Source organism: Apteryx rowi, unplaced genomic scaffold (assembly GCF_003343035.1).
Source record: "Apteryx rowi isolate R43461 unplaced genomic scaffold, aptRow1 scaffold_128, whole genome shotgun sequence".
NCBI classification, from domain to species: Eukaryota; Metazoa; Chordata; class Aves; order Apterygiformes; family Apterygidae; genus Apteryx; species Apteryx rowi.
The window spans coordinates 1,991,936-2,012,909 of NW_020447508.1; the positions used below are offsets into that span (position 1 = coordinate 1,991,936).

Below are 20,974 nucleotides of genomic sequence, written 5' to 3' on the forward strand. Positions count from 1 at the left end.
TTGTAGTGCTATATGGCAGTCTGCTGTCCGTCTCATTTCTCAGACTTCTACACCAGTATATTTTCAAGTATTTATTCTCCTCTCTGATTCTTCCAATCTTTTTCAAAGCCATCCGATTTTACAGGCAGTTATTATACCTCACCTGGTAATCTTCCTCAATTTAAGGGGGATTTTTTTTTTCATCTTTTGCATATCTGATTTTACAGAAGGCACCCACTAACTCCCAGTACCTTCTACGGATGGATCATTAACCCCAAATTGTTACTTTAAAAATAATATTAATAAATAAATCAACATTTTCCTTAGATTTTTATATATCATTCTTGGAAATGTCTAAAAAGTTTCAGCATAAAAGGAAGTTCAAAAAAGTTCTGCATTCCATTAAAAAAGGATATTAAGAAAGTTGAAGATGTAAATCAAGGATTTAAAGGAGAATAAAATTCAATGTTAAGGTGCTTCAGCTTATCCTCTAAATGATTGTAAGAATTTCTAATATTGGTAAAACAACACAACTTCCTCTAACCTTATTCTCAGAAATATCTGAACCATTTCAGCTGAAGCATCCCAAATGATTCAGCTTGAGGCAGACACTCAAAAATCAATCTGAATGTTTTAAATTTGGCAAAGTTACAAGCATGTAAGAAGAGGATCTCATAACAGTAAATACTTGGCAATCTGAACTCGAGACGTCCTTATCTGCCTGAGCTGTAACAACTTCCCCGATCAGCTCGAAACAGCTGTTTCTGCGAAGCAACTGCCTAACGTTGCAATGTTGGCTGCACTTCAGTACCAGGTAAAGCAATTTTTATGCACTGTTGTGAATAAAGCAACACTGATTTTAATTATCAGAAAAATCTTCTTTCCTGAGAGCAAAAATTTCCTGAGTGTGAAACAGTTTCTCCCGGGGCTTCTGCACTTGGCAATATGGAGAAGCTGGAAGAAGCCTTAGCCAGCGTGCTGCAGGACAGAAGCCTGCGCTGGCCGCAGCACAACGAGTTACGTGAGCTAACTGTTCCTTTCCATCTTCAGTTATTTTGACTCTACCTGTAAAGAATATAAATGTCATCAGGTCCCTGAAAATACAAAACCCCAAACACAGCCGTACCACTGCTTTAGCGATGCAGTTCCCCCATGCAAAATTGAAGGTAAGCCAAGTAGTCCCTGGTGCAACCATTCATTTAAATTCATCTACATTCAGAATTTATGTGGCCTAAGAAAGAGGCAAAGTTTTGTAAGATTGACATAAAGCATTTGTGTGATTACTCACATATTTGAGAAATTCCTTCTGTTAAGGCTTAAAGAAGAAGAATATATTTCAAAATGAGAAAGCTGTAAGCAGAGCTGTTTACAGCAGAATAAAAGCTCTAAAATGGTTTACTACAGCTTCCTAACAACTCTTTGCTTCTAATCAGTGTCATGCTAAAATACTGGGCAGGAAATGTTATTAGGATAAATTTTGAATTGATCATGGAAATAAAGAAATGGAATTAATTTGTTATTTGCATATTTCCTCTGCGAAAAATACTGCTCAGCGAGGTTATAGACGACACATAGCAGAGCTGCTGGAAAAAGGACTTGCCAGTGGCGTGTGAGGTGCAGACTGGGCGCGAGGCACGGAGGGGGCTCTGCCCACTGCTTAAGGTAGGAGATGGCAACCAGGCTCCCGGAGCCAGGTGCTCCTTGAATAAATCCCTTAAATGAACACTTTCAAATGAGAGCATCTAAAGCCGTTTTACTATATTTGGATTTAATGTAAAAAAATTCGCTGCATACCCGCCGCAGCCTTCCTATGACGGAGCTCGCCAACGGAGGGGTCGGTGGTGGCCCTTTGGCGCCGCTGCTCCCCGCGCTGCCCCAGTAACCCGGGAGCAGCCCCAAACACCAGGCACCCCCGCTCCTGTGCGTGATGAAGATATATGGGAGACCTAATCCTGCTCCCATTAAAGTTAATGAATTTTCCCAGGTATTTTGCTAGGAGCAAGAATGGCTGTTTGGACTTTCCCTGTGTTAAGTGAGGGAAGGATGCTCACATTTAACATTTTCTGTTCGCACACTTGAGTTACTGTATTTTCCTGCTCTTATCATCCTGACTGGAGACTTGTATTCAGTTTATGTAACAGTTATATTGTTTTGATTAAGTCAACAACAAGGCCTTTCTAATTATTTTAAGTTTTAATTTTCTGTGCTATAAAAAGCAGCAAATAAACCCTCTCAAAAATGGATTACATAGGGCTGATTTGTGCTTAAACTTTTATGGTGTGCTCACCAAAAAAACAGTCTCTTTGTTATGTCATCCTGAAATTGCAGAGGCATTCTTGAATTTTGGAAATTTAATTGTCAGTTAGAAATAAGAATCATTTTATTACTTTTGAGTAGTGTCTCACTTTGTTGATGCTGTTGGCAAATTCCTGCACTCCAAGAATGCTCAGTGTTTAGCTAAATGACATAAGCAGTAGCTATATTACTGTAATTGCTTTTAGCTAAATTCTGCATACAGATAGCTACCATACAGGCTTGAAACACAGCAAAAACATACTCCTTTTAGGGGTGTGAATGGAAAGGATGTATTTGGATTCTGGTAACCTCATGGGACGTTTTATTCAAGATGTGCTGTGAAGATGGCAGAAGGTAGTTTACAAGGATTTGCTAACATATGGAGTAGTCTATTCAGTATCTTTGTTTTAAATGTAAGGAATGCAAATATAAATACATGACAATATCCTCCATTTCAGCACTGCAGCTATAGTCACAGATTACTCCTGCTGGACTGGTAACATTTACCTCTAGCCTTTATGGTTCTAATCCACAAACTAATTTAACTCAGTCACTTTTGTTGCAAATCCTTCTTTAAGGTTAACTGTTCCGAGAGACAACAAATATTCAAGAACGCAACATCATGTGGCACTGAACAATGTTTGCACCCTGACAGCCCAAAATAAGTCTGTACAGAATATTTTTTAGTTGAAAATGGATTTATAGCCGTATCTACAGATACTCAGCCCATCTGCTTGTGAATGTGAATTCCATAACTCCCTCAGTATTTTCATTAGAAAAGCAGTACAGAATTTACATTTTACAGGCAAAGCAATCATCATTGTTAATAACTTCAGCTCTTGCACTTAGGACACCAACAGAGCAAACGTTATATAGAAAACATTAGCAGTTAACTGCGCAGCGTACCGGAATAGGCTGCACACAATGCCAAATGGCTATGCTCTGCATGGCCTGCGCAAACGTTACACGTAACGGCACTACAGTTACAACCCTGAGTTAAAATCATATAGAGCATGCTGATCTTGCAAAATTAAAAGAAAAATGAACAAACAATAAGATGTTTACCTTCCACATCAAGGCACCTAGGTGGGCTATCTGACCAGATAAGGTTATACATGCACTCAAGGAACTCTGCCCCTTCTAGTTTATATCCAGGGAAGCACTGGTAATACACCACTGTTCCTACTGGGAAGGAGGACTCGAACTCTGATATGTTAATGTAACTATGAGGAAGAGCCAATGGCCTCAGGCAACCTGCAAATTAAGAAGAGGGAGGTATCTTTTATTATAAGGTGCTTATTGTAGTCATCTTAACACATCCTGCTTACAGTTCCTAAATTAAGGAGTGCAATATTTTTCATCTTCTCTACTCTGAATGGCATGCCTGCATAATCTCCCTCAGATACATATGCCTCATTACCCTGCTTCAAACACTTTTATTGTTTAGCCCACACATGCTACTAGTGTGGGATTCACTCGCAGCAAATCCGAGGAAGTTTTACTGAAAACTACAGTGTTTTGTTTCACAAACATTCACCAGTTCAGCAGATGGCAGCTTCCTTTTGAGGTAGAATCTTTAATAAATAAAGACTGTCATTTATATAAACCATGAGTTATATTCCTCCTCTTAAAACAGATAGTCATATAAACCACCTTTAACATTAAAACTGCTGCTGTGTCAAAGGGCACACAACAGCAAAAGATTTGCAGGTGGAATTAATGATTTTGAAATTCCAATTTAAGGAAGTCTGAAGGGATGTAGCTTACTATAAGCACTCACATGAGAAACACTGAAAGAGGTCTCAGATTTGTTTATCAAAAGGTACCTGTTACTACCAATAACTTTAAAGGTTGTCAGAGACTATCTTCTGAGGGACTTATACCATGGACGTTATTGACCCCTAACCATTAAACAGTCACCAACSATGTTTGGTGCAGTAAAGAGGAGAAAGCAACAGGAATGTAATAGATGACATGACTTTGTAACACGTCATTCACATATATTCTAAGCCTGTTTTGAGTTGGGATTTAGATAAAAGACTTTGTTTTATGAAAAAAAAAAAAAAGAAACACTTTCCTCATGGCCTTAGAAATGACCCTCTTGGTATTAATTAATACTGTTGATTTTTAATTTTAATAATGTTGAGGAAAGATGGCTAGTAATCAGGGAATGACAAATACGTTATAAAGCTATGAGATGAATAGGAGCTGCGTTATAGCAACAGTTATCCATAAAGAGGTCTTTTGTCACTAGCAGGACCGCGTGCAGGATGTTCACGTAGCCCCTCATCGCTGTAAGCCTACGGGGGAAAGCAAGCAGACAAGCCTGAGGACACCTTGCAGGAYGCTGCGGATGCCCAGCGGTGTCTAACCGAGCCGGGCGCTGCAGCACTTCCAAGCAGGGTGGCCCCGTCCTCCCGCTGGTCACTGGAGGGAGAGGGACGAAAGCACCACAGAACAGCAGAAAAAGCTCGAAAGCGTTTTGCAGCGCGCTGTACTACCCCAGCAGCGGTCCGGAGTGCCGTTTTGCTCGCCGTCCCTCTCCCTGCTCACGTGGCACCTGGGTCGCCCTGCGCAGCGGCGGCTGCCCTGCTCCCGCGCGGGTCCCTCCCACGGCCTGAGCGCCCGCTGGGCCGGCCGATGCCTYGGGGGTGGCTCTCAGCTGCTCTTTCCCCACTGCTCTGCCAGCGGAAAGGCATCCGCAGTGTCCCGAGGCTCCTGCCTCACACAGTCAGAGGGCCGAACCGACTACGCTGGCCGCCTACCTAGGGCAAGCAGGCAAGTGCCCACGTCAGTGTTAGGGCCTGACGGAGCGAAAATAAGAGCCTGGAGTTAATTCCGGGACAGGATTATGGAATTTGGCAGACTACGGCGGATACTGGAATCCGAGTTGCCTATAACATCCAGGTCACGTAGCTACAGCACTGCTGTGCAACTGATWTGGTAACTTTTATTAGCACTGCGTCTATTTTTAAAAGCAGTTAGTATTGAATATTGAGTAGCAGCTATGGATTTTGTTCTGTAGCATAAACACAGCCACAGGAGAAAGTAACAAGCCAAAGGTTACTTTTGCTTGCCCAGTTAATGCTGGCTTTCACAAAACGTGGACAGGTAAGAGCAGAGCAGGGGTATTTAAGTCCCATTCACTAAAGCTGGCCTCTCCCCAGCCATTCCTCACGGTTTAAGCAAAGCTGGGCTCTCACGCTACTGGTACTACTAATGGCTTTTCTGGACAAACTCATTCCTGTGTAAACCTGGAGGTCTCAGTCAATACCTATGGGTTTAATGAACTGAGAGCCTGATTAACAATCCTGCTAAAAACTCACATAGGGGAACAGATTCCGGCTCTCCTATGGCTGTGCCTGTTCCACAGGGCAAACAAAGGTAAATTGCATCTGGAAGCTTAAATCTTTTCCTAGTTAATTGGTGCAAAAATGCCATTTCCCCATAAGATCTTTTGCTTAAATTCTGGGAAGAATTTAGTCTTGATTTATTTTTAAAATGCAATGTGTCTGTGTCAAATTTTAGACTAGCAAATAAAAAAGAAAATTTAAAATAACATTTTAAGTATAGGTACATGGAGAATGTGGCATCTTCTTTCCTGTAGTGAGCAATGGGAAGGAGAAATCCAAAATATCTTAGCATTATTCAAATACTGCACAGTTGGGCTTATAAGATCGCTGGTATCCTTACAACTGTAGAAAAAATATATCGGCAAACTATCACAAGGTGCATGAGCTATAAAAGAGGATGTTCTGGTGTACTAAACCTTGACAAATGGGCAGATTGTCCCATGTTCCATCGTCTTGACATATTGAAACCAGGTTGTCTAAGTCAGGGTAACGGATCTGGAAGCCTTCGTGACAGCTGATTATTAACTTATCGCCAGTCCTGTATGTCTTGTTATGAATCTCTGCATCTTCAACATGTGGAACAAGGCAATCTGTGACTTCATAAAAAAAAATATTAACTTAATTAAAAAAAAGCATGGCTAGCTATTCAATAATCAAGCGCTTCAGCAAAAGTTATCAGTTAACATGACTGCTCTGGTTAAGCCGCTTGGAGAAAATGCATKTCAGTTAATACACGCTTTCCCTAGTTAAACATCAGCTGCCAAGCCTATTGCATGGTACTGGAAGCCGATGGGTTACAGTAACAGCTCGTTCTCCTGGACTTCTTAAACAAACAAAATTAAGAGCGTTTAGGAGGACTGTTTTTCATTGTCTCCTTCCAGTCATCGCATGAGCAAATTACACTGCACAGTTTAACCATAGGAACGTCCATGCAAAGGCAAACTCTTTGACAGCGCTAAGGACAGGACAAAAGAAAAGATAAAATACAGATATGGCATGAGGAACAAAGGAAAACTGCACTTTGAGCAGCAAGAGACAGAATGAAAATCAGGCACATTTACTAGGGTTTACTCAGCTCCCATCCACAGTGCTCGCTACGAGAACGTCCGCACTTCAATCACATTGGCTCTGTTCTCAACCAGGTAATTTTCTGTGCCTGAATTCAAATGCCTTCAGAGACCCTGTTTCTTTACAGTGCTCAGCCCCACTTCATGTGTTTGTAAGAGATGATCAAGAATGGAAATGACCACAAATCTCTAGTGATGTACAGGCATGGACCATACGACCTATCTGTGGTATCTGCATCAGACACTATCTCAGCACATACAGCAGTGCCAAAGACACAAAAATATAAAATAAAAACCAGCAGACTGATAAATGAAACATGTGGAAAGTGGGAGGAAAGGGGGAGGCAAGCTAAAAAACTCTGCTAATACTGAATAATTAGGAGACAGGCAAGAAGATATGAAGGAATAGTACAGGTGACTCAAAGTTAATCCTCCTCATAAATGCAAAGTAAGATTAAAAGGAAAAGAAGAAAAAACCTAAATATTGGAAAAATATACTTGAAATTATCTGTTTGTCTGCCAGCAGCCAATCTATGACATAGTGATAAAAATTTCCAGACATCAAAAACCACGTAGCATTTCAAATAAAAATAAGAGAGTAAAGATGTTGTAAACCTGCTTTATACTGCTTTTCCATCACTTATACCGCAAAAAATAATGGTCTTCATTTAGGAATGCAATATTTATTAAAAAAAAAAGGAGTTTCTAAAGTCCCTTGAGACTTGAATACGAGAGAAAGTTTCTGCTAATTTCACGGGTAATTGTTCTAAAGAGGTAGAGGTGACTCTGAACTTGTATTTAGCAATTAATTGTGAGCATGCACAAAGTAAAGCAAAAGCAACAGCTTGCTTTCAAGTGGCTTGCTTGTTAGAAGCACAACTTCCAAGCAAGGTAAACTATGATTGAGCATGGTACAGGCAAACTACTAATAAAAATATATTTCATAATGTATTTCTTTATTTAGGCAAATGAGGTGATCTATTATTCTGAGAATATCTAAATTTGAAGGATACAAAGTGGGAAGCCGGCTGAAACTTATTTCCCTTTGTGCCTTCACATCGCAGGATTTTTTTTTCTAAAATACATTGTACTTAGCCAGCTTTTAGTATGAAACCTGGACAYGCTATTAGTTAAAAATGTCACCATTTCCCTGGTTCCTCTTAGCTCCCTGACGGCTGCTGAAGGCAGGCAGAAGGCACCTCCTGCTCCCCGCTGGCACTCTCTCAGGCAGCCTGACAACCTGCAGCTGGAAGCTTTATTACAATTTATTCATGTATAAAATGCCCAAGCCTGGGAGGACGTGCACCCTCAGAGAAAGTTATAAAGGGCACTGGGCTCCGTATGTAGACATCATTTTCAAAGACAGGACAATCTCCTCTCTCGCTGCCACATTGAGCAGCAGTGGAGGCAGCCAAGGCTGCCCCGARGATCGGCCCGACACAAGCCCTGCCTGCTGGCACCGGGAGCCACTGGGAYCCCTCCGAGGGCGCGAGGGGCCACGGGGCTCCCGCTCTCCAGGCGCTCCGGAGGAAGCCGGGGACAGATGACAGACGACAGTGTCAATGCACCGCTCGCCCTCCCGGGATAACCGCTATACAAATAAGAGATGGATCTGCACACTGCAGTAAAATATGAGATTTCATTTTCAACGCAGGGGAAATGGAATCTGCAACAATGATCCATTTCGGTGACTTCATTCCCATTATCCCAAACAACAGCTCAAGATCGAATCATTTTAATCGGATAGATGTTGGCAGGCAACAGTGATAAGCTGCTCACTGTACCGTTATTCACCTGCTACATCCCGGCTGCCTTTGATAACAGGCCTATTGCAAGCCCCAGCTAAACATGAGACTAATGTATCCACAATATTACAGCTCTTCTTCCTGATGTCTTACGAGCAAATTGTTTCCTGTTGGCTGAATTTGTATTGTTTAGCACTTATCCACGAAGAGATTGAAGTAGCCTTCTCTCTGCAAACAGCCGGGTAAGATGGCACAAACTCTGTTTGGAAGAGCTGAGAATAAGTGACTGCGTTTTAAAATGTCTTGTCCTAGATAATAAACTGCTTTATTCTAAGTACTTCTCAGCAAATCCGTGGCAGCCGCTAAACCATTTAATGGAATACACGGTCCTTAACCAGCATCAAATAGCAATGGCTATGACTTACACTCTTTTCTGGCAGTTTTACATGATGTGCTTGTATCTACTGTGTAAATATTAAAATGAGACAGCCAAAAGAAAGCCCTAGTTGGGAACATGCTGCTTCTCTTCCAGGCGCACAGCAGCAGCATCCTTCATCCAGTGTGCCGTGGACCACAGCTCACCTTGGCCTGACTTTCACCAGGTTGCACACAGGGAATTTCTGGCTTTAGCAAACCACATCCCCAACGATTACAGGAGGATATTCTGTGGTCTGAAGTGCGATATTTCCTTGCTGAACACTCTGATCATGGCACTTTGGTCTATGTGCAAGCAGTGCATCATCTCTTGGGGTGGTTTCTCCCAGCTGGCGTGGAGGATTCAACAACAACCTCCCAATACAGAGAGATCTACTGCTCCTACGCAGTTCACTGTGGAGCAGCTTGACAACATCTAGCCACGACGTCTGCTTGCTGGGATGGAGAGGACTGGGGAGGAGGAGGGATGAGAGGAATGGTGTGAAGAACATGGTGACTGTCGGGACAGCTCACCTGACATGACCTTACCCTCTTAAAAGCCAATACTAAAGATTTATATTGTCTCTTTTTTTAAAGTCATATTAAATCCATAGTACTCTGTTAGTAGCATCATTCTGTGGATGGCAAACACTGTATTTCAGTGCATGTTAAATACCTCCTTCTCGTGTCTGTGCTTGTATTATAATAGCGTACAGAGACTTCACCTAAGATTGATGGCCACTGTGATAAGGACAAGTTGAACATATCGTATGTTGTTTGAAACCAGGCTTAAGAATTGACAAACACTGGGCAAGACAGACAAAAAAATGGGAGAAAAAAATATTCCTGTCATCTCACAGATCAGGGACGAAGGCACAGAGAAAGGAAGCGCTATATGTCATACAGGAAAACAGTGACCAAACCATGCTCTAGTCCACCACCTTCACCACCGGTTTATCATCCCTGCCACAGGGAGTGTGCAGCTCTGAGGACATCTCCGAGGTTCCTGCCTGCAGAAGCGCTGGGGGAGAAGGGCACAACTCATGGATTGGTTTGCCATCCCTGAGCAGGCTGTGAATTTAGATTCAACCTCACAGGAAAGAGGTAGTATTTGCTCCAAGTACGGCAACAGTCTCAGCAGCCACATTATCACAGTGGGAGAATATAGGTTAAAGTGTGAACAACCTGCCATATTTCTCTTAAACAATAAATACAAAATTCCTACCTTACAGCTTTGGTATTTATGTGCATAACTGCATTAGAATTGATGGAGTTACAAGCACATGCTGTAGATCAACATGAGCATATAACTCTAAGCACACAGATTTTTGACAGTGCATTTACTGAGCACCTAGTCATGCAACTTTATTCTTGTACTGACATTTAAAACCTCCTGCCTCTTAACAAGAAATGACAGACCTATAAAATCAAATGGATTGGACAAAGATCTCCAGGCAAATTTATTAGTTTTAAAATCAATTACATTCTACAATGGGTGACAGTTCATTCTGTAAATAAGATTAATTTGTGATTAGAGATTGATCTAGCAAACAGATAAAAACAATTATATGTACATTTGGATATAAAACTATATGTAACTATGCATTGTTGAATCCAAACTCCTGAAATTACCTTCAAATGAATTGCAAGTATTGAGTGTTCTCAACACTCAACCTCAGTAATACTAGTCCTATACAAACTAGTCCTAAACAAACATTTTAACTACCCAGATGGCAGTAGCTGACATTTACAGATGCTGGGATGGCACCAGAGGCATGTGTAGTATACCAGAGCAAACATGGCAATCGACCTCTGCCCTAAATGGGTAAATACGATACAAAGGTTATCTCACCTTGCGATGGCTAATAACGACAACTGTTAAAACATTAACTTCTCACTTCACCACCACTTGCTACAAATTTCTGTATGTATTATTACACAATTTCTGCAAAGAGGACTTTTACTTATGTCACTGGACAGCAGAGAACCACAAACACTCTTGTAATTCCTCTTTAACTGCTCTTCACATGTGCCACGCTAAGGTACTGCCCCCCCCTCCCTGCCATACTCAAACCTCAGGACGTTCTGGACCCAGTTCACAAAAGGATGAGATTCTAAAAAGCACTTAAATTCTTAAGTCTCATGGATTGCCATCAAACCTGGGTTTAGTATTTCGTCTGAATCAGTGGTTAGATTATGCATTGACAACAAAAATTAATTCTATCATCTAAATATTTTTTTTCTCTATTGCTAAACCCTAGGATTTTTTAATAATACCTGAGGGAAGCACTATTAATCAGGGAAGTACATATGCACTTGCTTCACTAAATCCTAAATCAGGGTCATACTCTGGAGTCCAAATAAAAAAGCATTTACATCTATGCTTGATTTTAAGCACAGAACTTAAGCTTGCGCATAACTGTAATTATGTGATTAGTTGTGTTAAAGTGCTTTGCTTGATCAGAGCATTGACTTGCAATTCTTTTTAAGTGCTCTGCACTGTAAATTAGTGATTGTCTCTTAAGCAACTGTTGTCACATTGCCCATCACATTCTCATATTCCAGTTTCTTTCTTTTTTTAAATCACCTGGATCAAGTGTTGATCACACTGACATTAATGGCAGTTTTGCTATTGATGGTTTTGTGATCAGAAATGTCATCCAGATTTCCACTTGACAGGTGGGGGTTGCAGGGAAGAGGTTTGAATATTCAGTAAAGCATGTTAAGGCCTATTTTAACAACTGCAATGGATGATGCAGGTACTATTTCCAAAATGCACATAAAAATTCTCAGAAGCTACCTGCAATGTTAAAAAAAATAGCAAGCATTATAGCTTTTCTCTGTAGCTCCAATACCAAGTTTAGACATATTCTTCTGTTATCACTCTACATGCATTTTTTCTTAACTAACCATTAGATGAGAAACAGTGGCATTTATCATAGATGGCTACAGTAAGAGAGGGTGTGAATTTCATAGACGTTATTTTTAAAAGCATCAGGTTGGTTCTCTGGAGTTGCCCTTGCCACTGTTAGAAGCAGTTGAAGCAAACTGCTAAAAGACAGCCACTCTTGCTTTATTGACTCACACTGGATTATTGCAATGAAAGTGTTCTGCTAATCCTTCTACTTGCAGAGTTATAATGAGGTCCTCAAGTCCAGATCCTTAACATGGCATCAGAGAAAACAGTATTCCCTTGACTTTTAAGCATCTCTTTGGCAGACTGATTCAGGAGACTATTTCAGTAACTCCACCACTACTTTTTGTAGACATCAAATGCATTGTCTCATAGCAGGGCACAGTGTTAAACACCAATACTCAGAAGTACCAGTGCCCTGATACCCTTTCCCCCCTTTCAKCAACCTGATTACACATGTCGGTATGTGGATTGGAGACATGCCTTTAACAGGCACATGAATTATCAGTGAGGCTGGTGATTCATGCCCATGTTTTGGGAGGGTACTGTACTAGCTGTTTTGACACAGGATATAGGAGAACTGCAAAAAATTTTGTGCCTCGTGCTCAGTTGTCAGAGTTTTATCCTACCTACATGCATGTCCAAAGTTTAGGTATCACAGCTGATAATCACTCCTGATTGCAGTGGTCACACTTGTCCCTGGGACTTCCTCCCCTAACTTCTCCCTAACCTCTGGATCCTCCCTCCAAACACCTTCCTGAAACAATCTGTCTGCCTATGTTTCTGTTGTTAAATCTCATATAAAAGTAGATCCAGCTCTTTGAATCGTGACCTCCCTGTCAACGATCCCTCCTAGCAGAGCTGGGATGGGTCACACTTCTATTAGACTTCCCAGAAGCTCCCAGGCTCGTTTCTGTTGAGAGTGCTGCACTGTATTTCCACAGACACACTAAAGAGGTGACCTGCCCAACAGATACACAGACCTGTTTGTCCACATCCCATGTCTGGTAAAGGCTGTGGCTACTCCATCAGTTGGTATCCATCCTGTTCAATGTCCCTTAGGATCATTTCCTTGGGATCTCCCTCAAGGCTCACAATCCCACTCCTCTGAGTACCGCATCTGATCACTCACCATGGGACTTTCTGTTACCCTTTCGACTTCCCCACTCAGATAATTTCTCCAAAGATGCCTCCTCCTCCTGCTGGGAAAGCGCATTATGCTCTCTTTAACGAGTCCCGTGCTGGCACTCCTTTGCTCATCTTCTTGACCCCACTCCTTGGGCTGGGACAGCCCTCTGTCCCACTCACTCATGGTCTTCCCTCCAGCAGCTGAATCTGACTCCATTCATCTTACCCTATCATCCCTGTCTGACCTCTATGTAATTCGTGGCTAGTTTTTCAGTGGATCAGGTTCCTTCCTTTATACTCATCCTTAAGCCCTTGGTCTCGGGCAGCAGAAAAGCTCCAAGCTTTACTGCCCTTATAGACAACAAATAATGGATCGTAACATTTTCTCCATCAGGCAGCATAATCTATAAGCAGGTGTTATTGGTCAAGGCTGCCTTTACATTCTCTAAATTAGCTGTAATCTCAGCGCATACCACAAGACAGCCCAAGATTGCATCTCCCATGGCTCCTCAGCCTGTGGCCTCACGCCTGTCCAGGAATCCATATTTTACCAAGACTTTTCTGGCCAACAGGGCAACTACCTGAAAGACCATGGACTTCTTACCAGCCCGCTTTGGCCACTCTCTCAAATATTTCATGCACTACTTTCACAGAGACCACTCTTCAGGGCTGTCCCCTTCATGCCTGTCCTCTGAGCCTGGTGCTCCCCATYCACGCTTGCTCCCGCTGTGGCACCTGCCTTCACATGCCCTGGTCATAAGCATCAGATTCTCATATTTACGCACCCATCATCATGAACAAGTACTTGCAGTTCTTATACACATCCTAAATAGTTAGTGAGTTTATGAACCACATAAGTCTTTGACTACTTCTTTTGAATAAAGTCCATATATTTATCTTATTTTAAATGATGGAAGGCCTCCTGAAATAGAATTTATCTTGCTCCACCCTGAAATCAATTAGAAAAATTGCTAATGACTTCAATGGAGAAGTCCCAACACTGAAACATGTATACTTGATTTAACTAGCACTCTTCATGTCTCTTGATTTTAATAGTTCTGTTGACCAAAAATAAATCAACGTAAATAACAAGTTATTGCTTTAATATGCTTGGTGAAATAAATAGTTTGTTTGGACACATTTTTGGCCAAAATTTACTTTTATGATATTCAAACTAATTCTGTTTCTATCAAACTCCTAGAAGAAGAAAGTAATTTAATGTTCTAATTACTTAAAACCAGATACACTTTCAAAAATGTAACATGATAAAAATCAAGTTATTTTATGCCATAATAGTCTGAATTATCTCAAAGTCAGCTTCTACTGTGACTCTAAATTACTGCATCCCATGCATATTTGATTCTCCTACATGAATTATGCACATGTAATAAAAAATTATTGTTTAAATCCCCTAATTAGCAGGTTTAGTAGCACTGGAAATTAATTATATTTTCCTAGTAAGATATTAGAGAAAGGAATATCAAGTGGACAGCTTTAACAAATAGTTACAAACAGTTTATTGACACCGGAGGCTGTTTTTCCTCTCCACATCAACTTGTAACTAATTAAAGGAGAAATGTATTCTTTTTATTCTTAAGGCTCCCTTATGTCCCTTTCAACACACACGCACACATTACTTCTCACAGTGTAAACTTGATTGATGGATGGGAATTATGGATGGGAAACTCAAAAATGTATCAAATAAGATCCTATGAAATGGACTCCAGCCTTCTGTGTTTTGTGCTGAGACACACAGACGTGGCACATGCATAAGTGAGAACAACCGACACTGGCGGACTGCTTTAACAAAATTGACTTACCTTCTTGTAGGCACACAGGTTTATCACTTGGTTTCCAGCTCAGGGAGCCATTAAAGTGTCTCACACAAAGTTTTTTTGAAGTACCATTAAGCCTGTATCCTTCTTGGCAATGAAACCGGACTACCACACTTTCAAAGAAAACACCTGCACTGGGTGTCTTGTATCCATGTTCAGGCGCTCCAGGATCAGCACAAGCATGTAGGTCATCAAACCCTATGTCAGACAAAGACAAAATCAAACGGTGTTTGTTCACTGCTCGGGCAGCCGCAGTCTCACTTTTTCTAGCTTTTGCCATTTAATCTTCATGGGGGGGGCCTCATGTCTTCTGTTAATGACCACTAGCAACCCTACTTGGATACCTGGGTACTCTAGGTTCAGGAGAGGACCAGCTTCCAGCTCTAGCAAGAAATATTTGCTTGGGAACCCTAGCAAATTATTAAAACACTGGTACGGGACTGCATTAATGCCAGAAGGGAGTTTGTTAAGACATTTACTTCCACAGAACTAACTCTAAAATAACACAAACAAAAAGCCAAGAGTTGCAATCAAAAAATGAGACTGTTCAGCACTATATCAAACTCATTTCAATGGCATTTACATAAACTGAAGCTTTTTTTACTGCTAAGCAACTAAGGTTTAGTGCAGCACTGAACAAGTACTGCACACCGGAAGAGCAAATAGCTTTGCAACAAGATCAGCAGGGGGGCAATTAACACCAGTGGGAGAGATGCCTGGAAAATTTGAAAACCATCACATCGTGGCTTTAATGCTTTGATTTTAAAAGAGTAGTGTCAGAGAGCCTCCGCTATTTCCTGCATGATAAGTATGAAATGTCTCCGTAGTACAGTCAGGGGGAATGAAGATATTACTGTTCAAAATACATCCCTATTTCCTCAGGGCAAATCACACCCTCCACTGAAGGGCTTGATGTGAAGCTACAGCAGCCACATGGAGAGCACTGGAGGCAACGAAGGGCTCTTGCATTTGAACACCCAACTTCTCCAGGCCTGGACAACCATGGACCAGAGAGCGCAGCAAGCGCAAGCAAAGCCAGTGCATTACATGACCAGTTGCCTGCACCCTCTGGCAGAGGTAGGGCACACCATGTAGTCACCAGACGTGACCCTATTTTCCTAACTCCCTATCACAGCCATTTTTATGTGAGCCCWGGTCCCTCAGCTGCACTGAACTCCCCCAACCAGGCAGCACTTTCCAGGAGGTGATCTGGCACCTGGATTTGCAGCACTCACCCTGACTACCTGCCCACCTGGCATGCCATGGGCTTCAGAAAGAGCCACTGCCTATCCCAAGCTGCTGCCTGGGGGATTTCACTAGTGTCCCCCTCCCTTTGCATTGCAGAAGCAGCACCAGAGCAGCAGAGCATCTGCTCCTGAGCAGTTTTACTCCTCCATCCAGTGAAGTTTATCGCAAGAGCTGAAAGGTCAATGCAGTAGCCAAGTGAACGAATCTRCAACTCCCAGGTCTGCTCATTTGCCACGTGACTCCAGACTTCCAGTGGAAACGGCTCAAGACTATTGTTTGTTAATGTGATGAATAAGGAGAAACACAGTCATTACATTGATGGGATTATATACTGTAGAGAATACTTAATAATAGAGAAAGGCTGTCCATTTTTGCTGGAGATTAAAAGGAAGCCGCTTCTGTTTCAGGCACCAAAACCACATCTTTCAATAAAGCCAGTGATGATTTCAATTATTTTTCCATTAAACCAGGGGAATAACGTGACATTGAGCTTGACTTTGTTTTAACTGCAAGTAATCTCAGAATTTGCAGACACACAAAGAATATTATAGCCCACCTTGAAATAATGCACTTGTCTTACTAACTGCATCCAGGAAAAGAACACAAACTGTCTAGTACTATGGCCCTGCAACAAAAAAAGAAAGGTGCTGCAGTCACATACAATTTGCAGGGCAAAAAATGAGCCAAGCTTATTCCTCAATTTTCATTAAGTTAAATATGCAAAGTTAGAGATTTCTGGACTGTCAGCACAAAACCCAACATAAAAGGCAAGAATGTTTTTCCCTTGTGCAGCCTAATTCTGTGATCCTACTGCCACTTTTCTGGTGACCTTTTATAAGCAAAAAGATTTTCATTCCTCGTAGGGATATTTTTGCAGTAAGCTGATCTCTACAGCTTTCTTTTCTCAAGCACAGTTTGCGAGCAGACATTTCTATGACCCAACAGCAATTCTCAAGAAGAAACTGGAACATCAGTGGAAAAATGAAATGATGCACCCTGTAGTTTCTGCAAACTCAGTAGCCAAGTAAGCCCTGTTATTCAGCTGCTGAATAAGACACGACACGTGGAAGCAGCACAGTATCACTGATTCCTGGCAGTATTTCCATTTGTTTGCTCCTGAAGAAAGGAAGAAGGAAAAAGCTACAGGGAGAAGCCAGTTAGACCAATTACACATGCAATATGGTAACTTCTCACAGCAGGTTCACAAAGGCAAAGGAAACAAAATCCCAACCCCACTTTTTTCTCCCCAGGTATCAACAGCAGATGTGGGCCAAATCTCGGTCCCACTAAAATTAGTGGAAGTCACTTGCACGGACGCAGTAAGGGATCCTGGCAATGATCCCGGCACAAGGCTGTCCGTGAGCAGCCAAACCAGGGCTGAGCCACCTTCTCCTGCTCTCTGGACAAGGAGGAGGAGGCAAGGAGGTGTGTGAGGGGGGACACACTGAGGCTGGCACCCTGAGCATCTGCTAGGCCACAGAGGGCACTGCCGCTGTTTTGAAGGGGCCATTACAGCCCGGAGAAGCCAGGAGCTCGCTGACTTTTACCAGGGTTGCCCCTCCATTGCAGCAGAGGTGTGCAGATCATTTCCACAGCTTATCTGGGTGAGAGCTCGGTCCATCAGTGTTTCTCAACTTACGTACGAAACTCCTGGTGCAATATTTAAGACCAGGAATGCTAAAACATCCCTAAGAACTGGGATCTTCCAGTTGTCCTTAATGAGACCAGGCTCAGACCCTTTACATAATAATCCTTTTTATATACTCTCATTTAGTTAAGCTTCACCCTACGCTGTAAAAAAGGAGTAAATGCATGTCTCTGATAAAATACACAGCAGCTTGGTACATTATGTCTTTTCTCCTCATAGTGTTCGTTTCTTTATCAAAGCTACACTTTAACAGCAGCTACTCAAATTCATGCTATATTATTTTTATAATGGCAGGAGTAATCTTGTTATAGACTGGCCATCTTTTGCTTTGGTCACTTCAGAAGCTGATGAAACCAGCCAAAAAAGTTTTCAGCCACAGCCACAAGATAAAGTCCTTGAAAAGAACCATAAAAATTATATAAATGGGGAATATAATCTTTCTGGTTATAACAGAAAGGTGTTATTTTGCAGGAAAGAATATATCAAATAAGGTAAAAATCATTTTAGAACTAGGAGGGATTTCCATTTCTTAATAAACCCTTCAGCAAGTCTTTCAGGATGAAAAGAATGAAATTTTACTTTGTCTCCTGGACTTCTTTTTGTGCTTACAAAAAGGGAGGGGACGATCATCAGCATCTACTAGTAAAAGCTATGCAACATGCCTGTCAAATGCAGAACCAGATTTTGATGTTATCTATAATAGTAAAAATGTACTAAGATCAGCAGCCATCATCATAATGAACATTGTATCATTAGCAACAATTTAATTGGATGCTACTGCATGGTTTTAAATCCCTAAAGTAAAGACTGCTCAGTTAGTGCTGAAACTGAGTATTTCAGTAATTGAAACTACTTAATATTTAATCCAATTTGCAGATATTTTCTACACCTTTAAGGTATACTGTGTGAAACAGTGAGCAATAGTACATTCTGATGTGACTCATGGGCACACAACTGCTTCATCACCAGTAAAACATGTAGTTGATACAGAATGTATTTCGGTTGTGATATTTACCATATTTCTCCTGCTGGACCTACAAGCGGTCATCAGAAAATAGCACTGCTTTTAATCTGGATAAAACACAAGCATTTTATATAGATTTTTATTTTACCTAAATTACTGGGTATTGTCAGTGGGARAGCATGGTAAAAATGATGGCAAATGAATCAGAAAACTGAAAAATAAGCAATGTTCTGCTTGGGGTGGATAATGAACCATTACAATCCATTTGAATGGAGTGTATTACTACAATTCTGCATTATATATTCTCTAACATATAATGATTCATCTCGTCTCTGATGAAAAGCCTGAAATATTGGAAACCAGTTATCTGACAAAACACCACAGGTTTCCAAATCCTGTTCAGTCTTGAATTAAAATTATAGCTACTCATATTATTGGGTATATTGTTCATCCCATCTGCAAATTCAAACAGCAGACTCTTAAATCAGCTCAGAGTCTTAATAAAATGTTCCTTATCAGAGTTTTGACAGGAATATCTCCATTAACAGACTATTGTTTCGTCAAGCAGAGTTTTATGAAGTCTGTAAATTGGCAAAATGTTCATTGACAAATACACCTATTCTTGTTCCCAGTGCTAGAGCACGATAGACAGACATTTATATTTATATGTTTGTACGTCTACTAGCAGTTTGTTCTGCCTGAAGCGAGCTGCAAAGATTTCCTCAGGCATTCGCCCCCCGTCGCTGGAAGAGYGCTCCTCCCAGAAGTCAAGCAGGCAAGGGGGAAAAGATATATTTGCCATCCCAGGAAACCATGATAAACACAAGGGAATTTCAGACAAGTCTTTAAAGAYGGGGACGACTCCTCACCTTTCCTCCCATCATTCTCTATTTTTCTGCACCTTTTCCTCAACTGCCTCTTCAGTTGTCCCTGTTCCCCTCTTCCCTCACCCCGTTCCGTGTTTTACAGCTCCTGGTAAATATATGCTCGGGGTGACGTGATTTCTGCTCTAGATTTGATGGACTTCTCTGCCTCTAAAACTGCTGTGGAGCATTTCACTGACAAACTGCTGCCACACGCTACCCCACAGAAACAGCTGCTTTTAATCCTGAGTGAAGCCAGTGCTCTCCTTTCCACTTGCTACAGATACAGAGTGAAGGAAAAGTGATATATGACGGGCAATAATATTAGCGATATAACATATTTTCAGTATTTGTGACAGTGTGGTAGAGAAAGGGCCTCTCATAAACCAGCAGCTGTGTGCTGGTTCCCTGGATCAGCAGGCTGTGTCCCCCTTGCCTGGTGGCACAGGGAGCTGGAGGCTTCGCCGATCGTGGTGGCACCAGGCTGTCCGCAGGCACATCTGATAAGGAGCCCGCAAACGCTGCTGCTGCAGGTTATCTGAGGCTAGCTGGGAATAAAAAGCCACGTTAGGACTAAAGTGGAAGGGCCACACGGGCAAGCACGCTGAGGGCTTGCTGGCCTTGTCCCAAGGAGGAGGCATTTTTATGCCTTTAACAGCTTCTGTCCCGTTTTGGTTGAAGCCACGCAGGCAGAGCGTTTTGTGCYGTTGGCTGTTTGTGCTGCCTTGTCACTGATGGCGTTAACTGAACTACCCACACACCGCTGTAACAAGAACGTGCCGAGATTAGAGCTCGCCTTGGAAGTGAAATGAAATGAGAAACCTGTAATTTCATTAGCAAGATGCCTGCTAACACCTATACTCCCTTTAATCCCTTAAGGGTCACTATTGCTTAAGCTTCCCCGAGATGTCGGCAGCTCTGTAGAGCGCTGCCGTGTTTAAGACGAGGCTCCCAAGCCCGTGCGCTGTCCTTGCTCCGAGCCCTGTGGGAGATCCAGGCTCCCCCCTGGGCCGAGCCATCCCYGGGCAGTGCTACGAGCCCCCGGAAGAAAGGGAGATGTTCGAATCACGACGTAGGAGGAACGGAGCAGCAAATAAAACCTCCGGAGGGTGGCTGCTTTGCTTAAGCCACAAGCTGATCTGTAAAATCAAGAACACCATTGAGCTTCACTCTCCTCCACGTAACCCAAGAGCGCGGCAGCAGAAGAATGAGGAAAGCASGGCGCAGGGCACCTCCCCGGCACCAAGCCCACCCATCCGCAACGAAAAAATGGGCACGCGAGCCCTGCACGAAGGGCAGCAAACTCTGAGAGAGCCGACTGCACATGCAGAAGACTGACAGGCCCCAGGGGCCACCGAGTCATTCCAGCGCGGGAACCGCGCCAGCAGCCATGGGAAAGCGGCAGCGGCAGCAGCACGGCAGGGTCAGCCGCCCCACAGGGATGGCAGCACATGTGATGACGGGGTTTTTATTTCAGTGGTCGTGTCTCCAATTAGTTACTCCAATTACAGCATCATAATT

The 20,974-nt window shown here is 42.3% G+C and overlaps 1 protein-coding gene across 1 annotated transcript in view; it reads right to left on the minus strand.

Annotated features, from left to right (window-relative positions):
- SUSD4 (sushi domain containing 4) overlaps positions 1-15,010 on the minus strand; it is a 30,736-nt gene extending 15,726 nt beyond the window's left edge. The window contains exons 1-3 of the mRNA XM_026055944.1: positions 14,716-15,010; positions 6,044-6,223; positions 3,340-3,528 (exon numbers count right to left, since the gene is read on the minus strand). Of these exons, the coding sequence (XP_025911729.1) occupies positions 3,340-3,528; positions 6,044-6,223; positions 14,716-15,010 (664 nt within the window). The remainder of the gene's footprint in view (positions 1-3,339; positions 3,529-6,043; positions 6,224-14,715) is intronic.
- Positions 15,011-20,974: the final 5,964 nt, after the last annotated feature.